The 18557-nt window shown below is 34.3% G+C and overlaps 1 protein-coding gene across 1 annotated transcript in view; it reads right to left on the reverse strand.

Annotated features, from left to right (window-relative positions):
• The window catches only part of LOC144968913 (GATOR1 complex protein NPRL3-like), an 18559-nt gene extending 38 nt beyond the window's left edge, over positions 1-18521 (reverse strand). The window contains exons 1-9 of the mRNA XM_078907759.1: positions 18389-18521; positions 15229-15983; positions 10079-10329; positions 8750-8924; positions 7765-7869; positions 4806-4943; positions 2869-3015; positions 1522-1740; positions 1-583 (exon numbers count right to left, since the gene is read on the reverse strand). The exon at positions 1-583 is cut by the window's left edge and continues 38 nt beyond it. Coding sequence (XP_078763885.1) covers positions 338-583; positions 1522-1740; positions 2869-3015; positions 4806-4943; positions 7765-7869; positions 8750-8924; positions 10079-10329; positions 15229-15771 — 1824 coding nt within the window. The 5' untranslated portion in view covers positions 15772-15983; positions 18389-18521 and the 3' untranslated portion in view covers positions 1-337. The remainder of the gene's footprint in view (positions 584-1521; positions 1741-2868; positions 3016-4805; positions 4944-7764; positions 7870-8749; positions 8925-10078; positions 10330-15228; positions 15984-18388) is intronic.
• Positions 18522-18557: the final 36 nt, after the last annotated feature.

An 18557-nucleotide genomic window follows, 5' to 3' on the forward strand; every position in this document is an offset into this window, starting at 1 on the left:
GCAAAAAAACAAACCCCAAGAAACTGAGCTTTTATATAGCGTGATATCCATTAAACATGCTCAAAGCGCTTTACAAACCATATTTAACCAAATTAAAACGGCCTACAGCACAAATGGTCTTTTAGGCATCTCTTTTACAATTTATCTATTGGGTACTCATTCACACCTGTGTCAAAAGAGGTAATGCGTGTAAAAGTGTTTTATCCCAGGTCACAAAATATGGCTAGACGTTTTGTGATCACTATCATCCATCCAGTAACTGATCATACTAAACATTGCTTAACTTTTATCACAACTCGGGACATTGTACAGCTGAGCCAATGACACCTTGTGGCTTTTAGAGTAAAGAAGTAGCAGAGTCTACATGAATACAGAAAATGAGCACATCCTTGTACTTGTCTAGCAAAGCCATCAGAGTAGACCTTGCCAGATTTTCATAGTACATCATCTCCTCCAAGTGGTGCTTGCCGTTGAAGTAAGGACACAATCTGGCAAACAGTTTCAAGTCGTCTGCATTGCAAGAAGCAGGGCATCGTAAAATGATGTCCTTGACCTCAGGAGTCAACTCATTGAGCAATGAACTCTGAAAATAAAATTGCCATTAACTAATTATTGCGGGGAAAAAAATGAAAGTGAAAGTGGGGGGAAGCTACAAATTTTCCAACCAAATTCTATTTTTAACATAACAGCGGTTGTGCCATAAGGTTGGGGTTTTTTTTTTTACTATGCAGAGATTTAATTTTCATTAGTTTCTTTCGTTTGTATTGTGATTAAAAATATAAGAACAGAATTCTGACACCAAAGAATAGCTGGAATAGCTTATCAAAGTGATGAAAAAGTGTGGACAAACTTTGTGATTATTTTGAGAACCTATTTCTGATATTGTTGGTGCCATGCACCTAGATCTTTTCAGTCACTTGTGATTATCAAACCAAGAGAGCATTTCTTTGAATCACTTAATCAATATTTTCTATATTTTTTTAATGTATGTGTGTCCAAATGCTACAAAAAAAACCCAAAAACTGTTGTCGCAGACTAAATAAATAATGCATTATGAATATAATACATCAACCACTACAATTCTATATCACCATGTTTGAGCCTGGAAATGTTGTCAGTACAACAAATAAGGTTAATTGAATATAAACCAGTCTATAACCATAATACAATGGTGATGAGAAGGATTGGCCGTATGGGGATACCATAGTGCGGTTTCACTGAAAATCAAAGTAAGAAATACTTTATTCCATAGCTACAGATTTTATGTCATCCTTAACTCACTCAACCCTGACACCGACTATGTCCGTAGGTTACTCACGTTACTTTTACCCCATGCCCTACTTATTCCACATTTCTGAGACAAAATATACGTGCAGTATCAAAGTCAAAGCTTTTAGTTTTTGCATGTTAATAGAAGTTGAATAAAACTATCTATGTACATGCTCATTTTTAATACATTTTTTCCGATTTTGAAAAGCAGTAAAAATCTCTAGGGTTGAGTGAGTTAGTAGCATTGATTACCTGCAATCTCCATTGAGTCCTGGCCTCTTCTGAAGGCATGGACGAATCACTATTGGCTAAGGGGGGCGACTTGGACAGTTGGCTGTTGTAAACATTGGAGGAAGGGACACCACTCTCATCACTGTTCAAACTGCCAGCGTCTGACATGCTGGCCGTACGGTCCAAGGTCGAGGTCGCTGGATCCTCCATCAAAATTGAGTAATAGGACTCTTCGACAACCTGAAGTCACGATGACAATAAATAATAGATAAAAATAAGCTTTCAGGGGCAGCGTGGCGCAGCGGTCAGGTCTTTGCTTCGTACCGAAAATAGTACCGAGTTCGACTACCCGCCTCGTTGTGTGGCCTTGAGCAAGTCACCTCACCTTAGCTCACTTTGTGGCGCTGCACTTCAGCTGACGCCTGGGTTATTCCAGTCTTCCCTTGGAATAGACCCTAAAGTCAAATTTTCCCTTGGGGATGAATAAAGGGAATTTATTATAATTTTTTTTTTTTAACTTCATTTTTTTATCATTAAAAACATTTTTCGAAGATTCTACCTCTCCTACAATACTAAAAACTTGCTGTGTTAATGTTTCACTGAGCACATAATGGAATAAAAAAGTAAAAAATGTTAATAAACCACTCAAAATCCAGACAGATGGGAGAAAAGTATGAGACACAAGCAAATATAAAGTTGAAAGAACAAAAACTAGAAACGTTTGCCTGGTAAAAAAAGTATTTGTGCAGATATTTGTGGGTTCTGAATAATGGATCAAATTTGCTGCATTAAAGATAAAACAGCGGAATTAAAGCAAATATTAAATCTAAATGTAAACAAGAAGTAGCAATCTCTTGGTATCAAAAATATTTGAGTGGAAATTTGTGGATTTTGAAAGACTGGAATATTATCTGGGTTTTCCATGATGTATTGACGTTTTTACTGGATTTTTGTTGTTGGCTGAAGAAGTGTTTTGAGCCCGAAACGTTATGTGTGTTTGGTGCTTTGATCTATTATGAAGCTGTCATTTATTTTTGTAATTACTTTTTCCTTTTTTCAGTGTTTGCTCCTATATATATATATATATACCCACCACGCAAGGTGTGTTCACCAAAAAACCAACTGATGCTAATTTTCATGTTCTCACCTCAAAAAGTGAGTATGAAACATTGCCAGCTCCCTAAATTGTGATTTTAAGGTTCTCACCCAAGAGTTTAGTTATTCATGATCATATTCTTTCACCTTCAAATCAGGTGGTCGCTGGTTCGGATAAGTAAGTTCACATTCAAACAAGGTTGTTCCATCTCGTGTTTTTAATTAAATATATTGTTATTATTTTTACCAATTAAAAAAAAAACTATATATCACCTGAGCACTGGAAGTAGCTGAAAGAGTAGAAGAGTTCAAGTTGCTCTTTTGAGTCAGAGATTTAAGTTGTTTCTTCCTGGGAGGAATCAGACTGACATACGTATGGAGCTGGTTCAAAAGTCTGTGCTGGAGTAGCCAAACTGTTACCTGCAGGAGGAAATAATACAAAAATATCGAATAAGTGGAAAATGAACAAAGGTGATTTTTATTTTTTTAAAATCTTTTGTTCTGTTTTTTTCAATGCAATTTTTTGCCATTTTATAAAACGAGTTGCTTGACTCAATTCTTTAAAGAAAAAAGTTATTAAAATGAATATGTGAAGCATGAAACAAACACGAGTCAATTACTTGCCACCCTTTGGAAAGGTCAAGGTCTATCACCTGATCTGCCACATGCATAAACAAAAAAATTTAAAAAATCTATATTGATTTCCCTTTAATCCCAGTCTCAAGAAAAATCTGTATAAACCCAAAATAGATTATGTCTACCTTGATCCAAATAAATTATCACTTCAAAATGCTAGATAATTAATGTGATGTAGTTCAGTAAAGTAAAAAAAATAAATCAAAATTTACCCCTAAAACTGCCTAACGAGCTTGAGCTTTATTGAGCGTTATATAGCGCAATATCCACTAAACGTGCTCAAAGCGCTTTACAAGGGGTCCCTGGTCAACAGCAACATTTAACATGTAGGATGGGACATGACGCCTGTTAGGCGATATTACAATTTTTCGGACAAAGACAACACTGTTAATGGCCAGGTACTAAATTTTACACCTGAGCACGGTGAGAGAATGTGAGTAAAGAGCCTTTTCCAAGGACTCAACTATGCGCTGAGTGCAAGGCTCGAACCCAGGACTTTCCAATACAAAAGTGAGTGTCATACCACTAGACCATTTTGACAACTGCCTATGTAATTCTGTAACATTTATATTAGTGGCTTTTCTGTTTATCACGAAGAAATGTCCACTATATCTAACTTTGATCCATCTACCAAATTCCACTGAGAGGAAACAGGGATCAGACAACAACAAAACAAAATCAAATAGAATGTGTCTGAATGAGAGTCTGATTGAATCAATGGGCTTCATGTGTCTATTGAGATTTGTCAAGTTTTCAATGAATTCCTCTGACTTAAAAAAAAACAAACAAACCCATTATTTAATTTCTCATCAAGAGCCTCGAATCAACCGTTGAGAGTTGAAGTGTATTTGTCACTGTTCCAAATGTGTCATATCTATCATGTTTAGGAAGTCAATTACAATACACAACCCATCGCATCAATTTGATATTATGTAGATAAATCAGATGAAAAGAACTGTCAAAGCAATCATAAAAAGGAAATAAAGTTTCCTTTATCTACGGAATTTTGTTCACTACTCTCCTCCATAGAATCATTACATTGAATTCACAATTTATAATTTAGACCCAGATTTCAATGTTCTGAGTGTCGGTCATTCTGACATAATAACTCTTTGAGACGGCTGGTCAGAATATGTAAAAAGATATTTTAATTAAGTAGTCACTGCTCTATCTTGTTCAAGCTATCCGATCATTAATTTAAATCAAGTTTGCAGCATGTGAGATGGGTACATATAAATGTGGTGAGTGAGGTAAAAAATTGAAGGTTAGTAATTGGATTTATTTGTATTGTTAATTTTTTATCATTTACTGATATTTTCTCAATAATTAATTCAATGCATATAAATTATTTTTTTTCAAGCAAAATGAAGAAAGTTTTACTATAAAACTATGGCTTGTATTACTTCATATATCGTTACAGTAAAATGATATCCAACATGTCAGATGTCTCAAACCTGAGACTGCTATAAAGTCTGAGATTTGAGACGTTTTGACAAGTCGGCACTCATCTTGCTCTACCAATATACTTGGTGAAATGCGTATTTTCGATGTGTCAATAATGCCACAAAATTTACCTGGTTGAGCTGCTCAATGGTATATTGTTGGGTCAATGCATCCAGAGGTCGGAAGGGGAGAGAAAAACGCTCCATCTCCTGATGGAGGTTTAACTCTGGAAATCTTCTAGAAAAGTCTTGACACAATTTGGAGTCAGGCTGGAAATGAAGAGTTGGTACGCCAATTTTTATTACTTGATGTTAATATTTTTGAATTATATGTGGATGTAAACATGTGTCTGTGTGTGTGTGTGTGTGTGTGTGTGCACATACCGCTCAACAAACATTTAAGCAAAATTACAATAGACACATCCCCTTCCTGCCCCCTATGTCAACACCCCAATGAAACAGTAACACACCACTTGCTTGAATGTCAACCTCTTGAAGACCTGAGATGCAAAACTTCCATCCCACCAAATCCAAGCATCAGTAAACACACTTTTAGTCACCTGGAACTAACTACAAAAGACGTCTAACTTCTACATCATGGACAAACCGAGGCTAGAGTCAGGTGGTCGCTGTTCGGATAGTAAGTAAGTGTGTGTGTGTGTGTGTGAGTGAGTGAGTGATTGTCAATGGAATATCAAATCATATTGCTTGATTACAGTAGGAAAGTAAAAGGGTCTATCAGTTTAAACAAATACAGAATAGGTCTCAGAGAAGTAAGAACTGTGGAGAACAAAGTTTTTGCCAAAGAACACTAAGTTGCTGGTTTTTTTTTGTTGTATTACAATAAAATTCTAAATCGTGGTCTAGACCTCGAAACCTTGCTCTCATCTTAGATGAGCAAGACTATACTGCAGGAAGAGGATTAAAATTGACAATTCAATCACTAGTCAAGACTGCCAATGTAGGAACTAGTGGAGAAAGACACGGAAAGGCAAGAATGGAGGAGAAATGCATATCTTTCATCCTGCACATTTTCCAGACGACTACCTAATCATAGTACTGGATGAGTACGAGAGTGTGATCTTGTCATGAAGCCCCCCGACGACTACCTAATCAAAGTACAGTAGAACTCGGAAATAGCGAGTTCGACGGGTCCACTCCTGATTACTCCCTATTTCCGAGTTCTCGCTATTCCCGAGTTGCCAGGAAAGGCCACTCGGCCAGTGGAAGAAAAGGTTATAATATTGCTGGTTATTCCCCTCGAGTGTGTAATTCCGAGTAAAAGCCGTCGCGCCTATTTCAATTTCTTCACAGAAGTGGCAGAATGCTTGTTTATATGTTGGTTTTTTTTTTTTTTGATCTTTTAAAAATTTCAAGTAAAATCATGACTAGAAAAAAACAAGAACATAGAAGTATGTGTGTGTGTGTGTGTGCGCACAAGTGTTTGTATGCACTAGGAATGTTTGATGAGGTAAGCAAGCGCATCACTCAATCGCTGACCCACTGAAATAATGGTTCCACACTCCGCTCTCTCGCTGATCGTGTCGTTCGTTAACGAATGCTACTCACTGACCGATGCTGCGAAGTGAGGCATGTTGACATGTTGGCTGCCAGTGCTTACCTCGCGTGGCACCACATTGGGTGAATAATTGACCCCCACCCCCAATACACACACGCAACAAACACACACACCACCCCCACCCAACTTTGTTTGGCCTATTATGTACTACTACAGACTAGGCTACTATGTAATATTACTCGTAACGAAAAATAAAACAAGAAAAGAGGCTAGGCTAAAAATATTTAAATCGCCCTTGTCTCTTGTTTTGCTTTACTTCGTTCGCAGTCCTAGGCTGGGGCAGGAAATGCTCGTTATTTCCGAGTTGACCTCTTTTTCATACTCGCTACTTTCATGCTAATTTTTATTGACTCAAATAAGGGGGAAAAAAAAAAGGGGATTTAGATTTTACTCGCTATTTCCGAGTACGTTACTTTCATGTTCTACTGTTCTGGATGAGTAAGAGAGTGTGATCTTGTCATGAAGTGAGAGTTGAGTTTACGACAACAATCAAAATAACACAAAGCCTAGTCAAAATTGAATGATATGCACAGCCCCTTAGTCTAAGATCAAAAGAGTATGCACTGTGCAGTCAACCCTTCTACATTCTTCAACATATCAACTTAGGTACAGTAGAACTCGGAAATAGCGAGTTCGACGGGCCCACTCCTGATTACTCGCTATTTCCGAGTTCTCGCTATCACCGAGTTGCCAGGAAAGGTCACTCAGCCGTACAAAAAGATGGAAAGACGATGTGTGTGTTTGTGCCGCACGTGCGTGCAAATGACTGTGTGTGGATAAAGTGGGGTGAGGGCGGGGTTGAACACAGCCTTCGTTAACTACAGTTGAAGTTGATCCACCCCTTCCATTTCCATAAAGATTTCGTGTATGTATGTGTGTGCGAGTGTTTGTATGCACTAGGCATGTTTGATGAGGTAAGCAAGCGCATCACCATCACTGACCCACTGAAATAATGGTTCCACACTCCCCTCTCTCGCTGATCGTGTCGTTCGTTAACGAATGCGACTCGCTGACCGATGCTACGAAGTGAGGCATGTTGACATGTTGGCTGCCAGTGCTTACCTCGCGCGTCGCGTGGCACCACATTGGGTGAATAATTGACCCCCACACGCACACAAACACACACACCCAACCCCACCCAAATTTGTTTCGCCTACTATGTACTCTAACTAGGCTACTATGTAATATTACTCGTAACGAAAAATAAGAAAAGAAAAGAAGCTAGGCTAAAAATATTAAATCGCCCTTGTCTGTGTTTTGCTTTACTGCGTTGGAAGTCCTAAGCTGGGCAGGAAATGCTCGTTATTTCCGTGATCTTTCAATGAATTGAGAGTATTTATGATTACTACAAATCAAAAAAAAACAATAAATTAATGATATGTCTATTTCACGGAGTACGTTCTCATTCTCCATGTTCTACTGTACTGATTTTAGTTTACTCCAAAACAATAAAAGATAATAATTGAATGTAATGTGCGTAATACAAAACACACACCTTTGCATTATACTTACACATGTGATTGCAGATGGGGAGAGTACATAGAGATTTGCTTGACACAGAGGGAATATTATGATGGCAAAGCCCCAATAAACCATATGGCACACCACTTGGTAAATCTGAAATGATTTTCAACATGGAAAAATTAAAAGGCATAAGTTCCCGATGAAATATAGATGATGCTCAAAGATCTATAGTAATTCATCATTATTATGGATCCCTAATGTCTTTTTCTTGTTTGGATTCTGGGGTATTGTCCCAGTTGAAACACTTTAAGGTCATTTTAGCACCAGTAACAATGACATAAAGATAAAAGAAAAGTCAAATGGTACACTAGTTTTGACACTCTTAAAATGGAACCCAGGAAAAAATTAGACAAGGGGAATTAGTTCAACTGTAAACAAGATAATCCAGAGGTGTTTTATATCTACAACTACTACTACTACAACTACTACAAAAAAAATAAAAATCATTAGAATCTTTCTATCGTCTGTGACTAGAGATTTGATTGCAATGAATTAACAACAAGATTACATGAAAGAACGAGTACATAACTGGCAAATGACACAAAGGACAGAGATATTATGTCATGCAAGTGTTTCAGTTGCATAGATCCACGGGTTATGTTATGTATGTGTTACCTACCGATAGGCTGTCAATCTGTCAGGCTGATCCAGATGATGAAAAATAAATTTAAAGAACGATTCAAGACTTTTACTTTTTTTTTTAGCTTCTTCTGAATAAAACAAAAAATATATATCTGTATGGTTGGCGCTGAAGAAACAAATGGTCTGGTTGTATTTCAGCGACGTCCTCATTGGGCAAGGGCCCATGTCAGTCGGGTCTCATATTTTTAAAAATATAAATCAAATTTTCACCATCAAAAAGGTCTCCACAAAATACCATTTTGAGGCTATAACCTACCTCATTGGTTTATCATCAGAAATGAAAAATCAAAAATACAAACTCTAATCAAATGAAAACAATTAATATACCTACCTGTGTAATACTAACATCTGTTTCAAGTGCAAGGGTTTTCAAATTCTTCACAGGTGTTGTCAGTTTTACCACCCTGGTTAGGGATGGACATGCATCTAAAGGGAGAGAACTCATCAATTCGTCCTCTGTTTTCGTCAGCAAGATACCATGGTAAGGTCTCAAGTATGTCAGGCATCTGTAAAAAAAAATACTATTTATGACCGGGTTGTCAGTGGCTCAACATTTTTTTCATATTTCACTCAAGAACAGAGCATATTTTTATTACTTTCAACAAAAATATGTCTCTATTCTTTTTAAAAAATAGGGTTGAGGGTTAGCATCAATCTGTACAGCCCATGTTAAATTTTCGCCAATGAGCACGGAATCACTGGCAAATCTAAAAATTAAAAAACTATTTTTATACTGATTGATATCCAAGTAACTTGCAAAGCTTTTTAAAATTATGGGTAATTCTATTACACGGTGATTCAACTGATTATTTATCAAATCTGCAAGGGCATAAAATGATCAGGCCTTTGATTATTAAATCTATAAAAAGTTACATCTGCTTGCCCTCGAGTTGGAAAATACAAACAGCTTGTTTGCTTCCTGTCACCAGTGAGAGAGTGCAATAACGGTGTCTGCATTTCCTGGGACATTATGACGGGTCATTTGACTTTAGGAATCAATATCTGGCTGCTCTGTTGTCAAATTCATTTTCGCACAACTACACACTTTATTACTGACTGATATTGATCATTGACGGCTCAAAAGATTCATCTCGATCTATGTTAATATTTTCAAAATACAGTAATATATTAAACTAAATAGATGAGTACCTCCCCACTAGTATATATATATATATATAATATATATATATATATATATATATATATATATATATATATATATATATATATATATATATAATATGAAACCGATAACTTCATTTCAAGACCCACGATGCAATATCATTTTTACCAACCTTGGACAAAAGTTTGGGGAAGGGTAAGATTAGTAAAGGACTTGGGGGTCTGAATATTTTTCGACAATGAAAGGTCTGTACCGCTACTTAATGGTGGTAATAATATATAAAAATAAATAATAATAATAATAATAATAATAATAATAATAATAATAATAATAATAATAATAAATAATAATAATAATAATAAATAATAATAATAATAATAATAATAATAATGATAAAGGTGCTATTTTTTGCTATATTTCACTTTTCCAATTCTCAAACAATTTCTCAATATAGGTATTTTGGCAAAAATTTCAAATTAAAATACTCTGGTTGACCAAAAAAAAAAAAAGTCTGTGAGTAGAAAGCTAATTGCTTACCGATAAAATTGCTCCAGGTGGATCGTGCGTCCAGGCATGTGCATGGCGTGGATCTTAGGAGGGAGACAGAAATTAATCTCCACCCACTGATTGAGATAGAAGAGCACCCTGCCTGTGGCTTTGATGCTGTCAAAAGTCTGCTTGAGTTCTTTTCCAAGTTGGCTGTTCTGGATAATCAAACTTACAGCAGATTTGAAGTTGTCCTCATTGCCCCCCTCTACCGATGCTTCATCTATGGCTGACATCATTACCTGAAAATAGTAATATACAATCAAGCTGTTGTACATAAAACAAGAACTGTCTAAATAATAAATAAAATAAATAAAATAAATAAATATTTTCCCTTTATTCATCCCACAGGGGAAATTTTTCTCTAAGGTCTATTACCAGGGTAAACGAATTAGCTCGGCGCACTTGCAAGCCCAGGCAGGCGAGTGACTTGAACTCGGCCACTATTCGCAGCGGCGAGTGACTGAACTCGCTCTCCCATAAGAAATAGAACAGTGAATCTGAAGACACAGCTTACATCCCCACAATAAATGAAATTAGTAGGGTGAATTTCTTCGTAAATTACCAGCGCAGTGTTTATATTCATTTTACACAAGCTATTGAAGTATGCGAACGTACACACGTTATTTTACCATCACTGGATGTATCCACTTGCTACCTAAACACATGTCACTATCAATCTGCGTCGTTTACAGGCATGAGAGAGAGATAGAGAGAAGTAGAGAGATTATTGTGAGAGGGAGATGAGAGAAGAAGAAAAAGAGAGGGAAAAGTTCGGCTACAACAAGAGCCAGAGGACTAGTTGTAAAGGCTTTACTTTTAAAGATAACATATAGAAAAGAGAGAGATTGAAGGTTGAGATGAATGAGAAGTGAGAAAAGAACAGAATAGATATACTAGAGCTTGAAGGAAAGAAGACATTACATAGCCGAAATTTATTTACATTCTCTGTTAATTCTTTTCGCAAATAATCGAGGGGTAACTTTTTAAGAGAAAATTTAACATTAGTTAACCCAAAGAAAGGAGGAGAGTTTAAGTGCATGACCACAAGGTTGTCCTCAACGACGTGGCATTCCTAAAATAACATTGAATAAATGCTACCAAAAGAGAATTCAATTAATAAATAAATTAATGTAGTTAATTGCAATAATTAGCCAACCACCCACTCTCGTCCTCTTCACAGCTGTATCATCCTGACTTCTTATAATGAAACAATGCAACAGATTATGTGAAAGTAGTGTCATTTCCAATTTTAATAATATGCAATCTCAGTAGTCACATAATAGAATTTCACATTGTATTCCCGTTTATTTAAGTTTGCTGAAACTCTGAAGCATTCAAATACATCTCGTCCTATTCTTGTTCTCAACGTCTTTCCTCAATTTTCCCTTTATTTAATCTTCATCTCCCTCTTACTTCTGTGTCATCTTCACGTTTCCTCTTCAATCGAACTTCAATACCACAACACAAACACACACTTACACAACGCCAGCAATTAAACTTATTACAATTTAACTCCGCTGCCTCTACAATCTGCACTTACAGATGATTCCTATCTCAATCTTGCTTGATACCGAATCTCATCATCATCTCACCTATTTCTCCATCGTTCTTCGAATGATTACTCCCCATTCGGGGCGGAGGGTCACATAAAAATAATAATAATAATAATAATAATAATAATAATAATAATAATAATAATAATTATTATTATTATTATTATTATTTATTATTATAATAATAGTAACAATAATAATAATAATAACAATATAATGATAATAATAATAATAATAATAATAATAATAATAATAATAATAATAATAATAATAATAATAATAATAATAATAATAAATAATAATAATATAATAATAATAATAATGGTAAAAATTATTATTATTATATATTATTATTATTTATTATTATTATTATTATTATTATTATTAATTATTATATTATTATGATATAATAATAGTAACAATAATAATAATAATAATAATAATAATAATAATAATAATAATAATAATAATAATAATAATGATAAGAAGAAGAAGAAGAAGAAGAAGAAGAAGAAGAAGAAAAGAAGAAGAAGAAGAAAAGAAGAAGAAGAAAGAAGAAGAAGAAGAAGAAGAAAAGAAGAAGAAAAGAAGAAGAAAATCATCATCATCATCATCATCATCATCATCATCACTTACATAATAATAATAATAATAATAATAATATTAATAATAATAATGATAATAAATAATAATAATAATAATAATAATAATGATAATAAAAATAATGATAATAAAAATAATAATAATAATAATAATAATAATAATAATAATAATAATATATATATATAATATATATATATAGATAGATATATATAATAATAGATATATATATAATAGATATATATATAGATAGATATATATATAGATAGATAATATATATAATAGATATATATATAATAGATATATATATAGATAGATATATATATAGATAGATATATATATAGATAGATATATATATAGATAGATATATAATATAGATAGATATATATATAGATAATATATATATAGATAGATATATATATAGATAGATATATATATAGTAGATATAATATAGATAGATATATATATAGATAGATATATATATAGATAGATATATATAAAATAAATATTTATATATAGATAATATATATTAGATAGATATATATATAATAGATAATAATAAATATAGATAGATATAATAATATAGATAATATATATATAGATAGATAATATATATATAGATAGATATATAATAGATAATATATAGATAATAGATATATATAGATAGGATGTAGATTGAGATGAATTGGAGGTGATGATGGATGATGATGGATGGAGATGGATGATGGATGGATTGATGTGATGTGTATGGATATGGATGATTGCATGGACTGGATGGAGGATGGATGGATGTATGATGATGATTGGATGGATGATGGATCATTGGATGGATGATGTGGATGGATGGATTGGATGGATGGATGATGGATGTGATGGATGATGAGATGAGTCATTGGATGGATGGATGATGGATGATTATGTATTGATGGATGTGGATTGGATGGATGATGGATGGATGTCATGGATGGATGGATGATGGATGATTGGATGGATGGATGGCATGCGATGTGATGTGATGTATGATGCATGGATGGATGATGATGGATTGGATTATGTGGATCGATGCGTATGATGGATGATGATGGATGGATGGATGGATTGGATCATGGTGGATTATGGATGATTGGCTGGATATGTGGATATGATGGATAAGATAGAATAGATGATATAGATAGATGCAGATATATATATTAAAATATTTACCACAAATGTATTGGGGCATCTACACAATTTCAGGCTCAATTTGCCATCTTCAGACTGAGTGTTTGTTGACTGTTGTTGTTTCTTCAAACAACAACAGTCAACAAAACAACTCAGTCCTGAAGATGGCAAATTGAGCCTGAAACATTGATGTAGACTGCCCCAAACATTGTGGTAAATATTTTAAATAATAATTCGCTCCATTACTACATGTCGAGCACTTTTCGTACCATATTTGTATCAAACACGATTCAATAGATAGATAGATAGATAGATAGATAGATAGATAGATAGATAGATAGATAGATAGATAGATAGATAGAGATATGATGGTACGTGATTGGAGGATAAGTCTTAATAAGTCTTTGTCCAGTTTTCCGATTTTATGTCGCATTCAATTTTTCTTTGTACTTTTTTTTCGATCTAGTGTCCATTATGTTAAAAGGATTGGTCGCCATTTTGAAGAAATATATGCTTCAATCAAGGGACTAAACCGTGTAAAATGTCAAAAATTAACTCCCTTAGTCTAACCGCATACTCTCAATACAATGATTGGAGCTGATGTCACTTGTCTCTTTGTTAATGTTTTCTTTAGACTGCCAGTCGGGTGATTAATTTTCATTTCATTGAAGTCTCTCTAACTGATCATAAATATTAAAGGTTACACATAGTTTTATGTGCTGGTACGAGTGATCTGGCAGGTAGAACTAGTTAGCATTTCACCTAAACACATAGTATCAATATGCAATACGGAAACAAGTTTCCATTTTATACAGTATAGTATAAGTATAGGTCACTTTTATTGCTTGAAATGGGTCATTGATTTGAGTAAAGTACAAGGACAAAATGCCAGGACCAATGTTTAGCACTGTCACCCACCCCATCCCGGACCTTACTTTGTAAAGCGCTTTGAGCACGCTTGGCTTAGTGGATATTGCGCTGTAGAAAAGCTCACGTTTTTTGAAGTGCTTTGAGATGCAATTGCATAGAAAGTGCTATACTAAAAGTACATCATAATTATTATTATTACTTTATATTGCTTGAATGTATAACAAAGAAGACATTTTACCACTGAGACACTGATGCTATGTAAATGTAGTATTTCAAACACCACTTACCTCTCTGCTTTAATTTTTTTTCTTCTCCTCCCATAAAAAAAATCCAGCAGGAGGATAACTATATATATAATAAAAGGAATGTATGCTTTAATTTTAATTCACCCAACCCTAGCCCCCTACCTCTGTGCTGTCCACCATGCCCCCCCCCCCCCCCCCCCCTCATTCCCCCAAGAGATTTTAAAATTGAAAAATAAAATTTACCCAGAAAAGAAAATTGTCAAATTGAATAAATAAATAAATAAAAATAAAACACTGTAGCTTTAACTTTAATAATATGCCAATACTTTATCTCACAAAAATGTAAATAATGATCGGGTAGGAATAACCACAGCCATACGCTGAGATAGTCAGGGTTAGGGTTGAGGGAGTCAAGATCCCTGCGACTTTTCTTTTATCCTTTTTCTAACCAGTTATAGATGTTGAAAAGTAATGTGTATGCAATTTACCAGAAACTTGAAAATCAATGAGATAGAGCTCCAATTAAGATAGACAAATAGTGTGGATATTTTGGATTTCCCTGTCATATATTATATGACAAACAAGACAAGGTGTTAGCATTGAATACATCATGGTTACACATCCAAATACAGCCTTTCGTCATAGTTTCATGTTGATTTCTTCAAATGTGTTTTTACTCAAAACTTGATATAAAGAAGTGTATTCTCACCTTTGATTGCTTGGTGAGATATTGGCATCGTCTTTCCTCGTGTGCAATAGCAACTGTCAACTGTTCAGCCAATTCTTGATAACAATTCACAACCGACTTTGACACAGATGCCCTAACAGCAAACACAACATTGACAGAATTTATAAACCGCTGCTTTTTTGACAAATTCTGGGAGCTTTGCAGATGAGTGTCCTTATACAAATGACTTAAGGACATTGGATAACCAAGAAATCTGACATCATCAATCTCAACGCTTAGTTTCTGGCCATGGGTTTTAGAATGAGTTGTGAGCAGATTAGCAAGAGTATTGTTCGAAAATCCAACAAGAACATCATCTTTAATTGAAGTTTTCAAAGCCGATTTGTCTCTCTTGAAATCCCGCATATCCTCCTTGACTTTAATGGCGTAAGGGTTTTTGAAATTAACATTGACTTTTGGCTTTTCAACTCCATCTGGAATGTATGGATAACGGAAATGAAGTCTGATTCCCCGTGTTCCAGAGGTAACAAGAATTATTGCAATGGGATTTAGGTCAGATGTCATTCTATTATGATGATGATGACTCTAATGTCATTCCAAGATGAATGAATCAGTCAAAGAAATTCTAAAATCAACAGACAATATCAAAAAGCTTCACAGGCCATCTGATCTTTTAACACCTCAATGACATTCATATTTTTCCTTGAATTTCATGCCATTACTTTAACCCTCTATTTTTGTCTGCATCATTAGAAAGGTAAAGTGAAGCACTTGATCTGAAAAAGAAAGAGAATTAATACAATTAACTGTACAATATGCGATTGTTATTATAGCCATATCAAATATCTTGAGCCTTACAATTCTAGCTGACATTTTAGATAACATGTTGCCTCATCTCTCCAAAAGATTAATTTCCCAAATAACAAAAGTTTAGGTAAATCTTAGGTAAATTTTTAAAAACTGAAGTGATCTAAAAAAAAAAGACATTGTCTTACAATGCAACATAACCATGCCGACCCATCAAAATTTAAATAATGCAGTCAATTGAATCACAAATCATTTGAATCTCAATTCAAATACATTTTAATCATTTCATTGTTTTGCACACATTTATCATTCTTCCATATTGAGCATAGTAACTGATGGTTGGGTGATGACGATAGCAAACCTCAGGACATTGTTTTATGTCCATGCGTAAGACATTTTACACACATCTCCACTCAACTCATGTGTGGATGAGTTTCGGTGAATGGACACGGCAGTGATGGATATTGCAAGAGTGTCAGTACAAAAAAAGATGCACAGTACACGACTTCTGTTTGAAAAGAAAGCTTGTTTCCGTGTGGCCTTATTTGAAGATAGGCCCTAAACAACAATTTTCCTTGATGATTAAGTAATGGATTTCCTTTTTGAAAATTGCATTAAAAAAATACAAAACTCAAAGAGTATGGTCGAACATTGAGAAACACATCGCAGCAACCGTAATCTAGAGAGAATTCAGGTAATATATATTTTTTTAAAGTTAGCAATATTTTAGAATTCGAACACTTTAAATTTAAACTCTTTAAATTAAACTATCTGGCAATGGTCTCTGTGTAAAAGTTTACGTAGGGTTTTTATGCACCTCCGTTGACGGTGTATCTTAACGGTTTGTTTTTATACACCTCCGTCACGCATGCGCATCCCACCCAATTTCATCAGCGATATTGTGTTTCTGTATTAGACATGGCGAAAGTTGTATTGTGACATCTGTAGAGATTTTTTGTTAATAAATTTATATATATATACAATAATAATTTAATAAATCGAAATATAAAACCAGAAAATAGAAGGTGCATTGAAGGTAAAATAATGTTTTTAGAAAGACCTTATTAAATGTGATGAACAGTCAGGTGGCTCCGTAGTGCAGTGGACAAGCTGTCAGACTCTTAATCTTGAAAGTACCGGGTTCGATTCCCATTTAAAAAAAAAAAATACTTTGTTTTTGTTTGCTTTTTTTCTTTCTTTCCTTTTTTTAAATTTTTTTTTTTTCAAAAACTTTTTATCATGTTTTTAAAAAAACATTTTCATTAATTTACCATCACCGCCAACGGAGGTGCATAAAAACGGTGCGTTTTTGTTCACCGCCAACGGAGGTGCATAAAAACGCCACCAAAAGTAAAAGCAAGATGGCGGCAGGGACCTCACTCCTGTACCAATGCCCGCTGTCTTGGTCCTCTTTGACTGATCACTGACAGCAATTTTGCAAGTAAGCATGTTAGTTGATTGATAGATAACCTTTTACTACACTACACCAACAATACTGGGTACTCTACAACTAGAGATACAACAAATAACAATCTCACAATCACGTGCTAAATCTGTGTCACAGTTCTCCCATTCACCTGTGTGACCGCTAGTTATCGTTTGTGAGCTGCAGGCTAAAACCATGGCTTGGTTAAATTGAGATATCTCTGGTATTTATTTACAGAATTGGATAAATTAAATACCAAAATAAAGGGCATTGAACGCCCTATCATTTGGTACAATTACCATTTCCCTCCTTAAATCCATTTAGAAGATATTGTAATGGAAAGATAGCTTAATTTTAGTGAGCAAGAAAATCAAGCCGTTTATCATCATTCATGAAAAAATTCCCTTAAAACATAAATAATCATAAAATTCAATCATTTTCCTTTCCAATGATACCATTTTGAACTTTCAAAACTGCTTCCAGGATACCCTTTGAGCATTCCATAAAATCACACTCATTTCAAAATCTACCAAAGTAACGCCATTTCAGCTTGGACTGCCGTGGTCAGCGTCGGTCATTGGCTCCTAGCCTTGTGACGTCACAGTGTTTCAGGGGAATCCCCTTTCGTTTTTCAGTCAGCTGGTGCCCAATTTCAGGCTGATTCCTATAGTAATTTTTGGGTGTTTTTAAGGCATAAAAAATTGAATAACTCTGCTTCTATATAACCTAGAGACAAAATTCAAACGGTTTTATCATCGGGATGGTATACTGCATCATAGTAAACCAGATTTTATACTGTCATTTGAAAACTGAATTTTCATTTAAGTGCCTAATTACTTCTTCTACTTCTACTTTACACAAAGTTACATTCAGACGATCAACAATCATTTAAAAGGTTATTCAAAGAGATAATGTTACTGAAACTGAATATGATCAATTTGTAAATACCCGAGTTTTTTATTCTTCCATACATGGGATTTTAATTTACTTTAAATCATTTAGGTAAGTGTTGAATCAAGAAGAAAAGCAGTAAAAAATAGATTGTTGTTGACGCTAGATCTAGTCGTGAATAGCAGGAAGTAACTCAGTAAAGAAAACGAAACTAAGGAGGTATTAT

This window comes from Berghia stephanieae, chromosome 3 (genome assembly GCF_034508935.2).
Source record: "Berghia stephanieae isolate SIO BIC M18660-M18661 chromosome 3, UCSD_Bste_1.3, whole genome shotgun sequence".
NCBI lineage: Eukaryota > Metazoa > Mollusca > Gastropoda > Nudibranchia > Aeolidiidae > Berghia > Berghia stephanieae.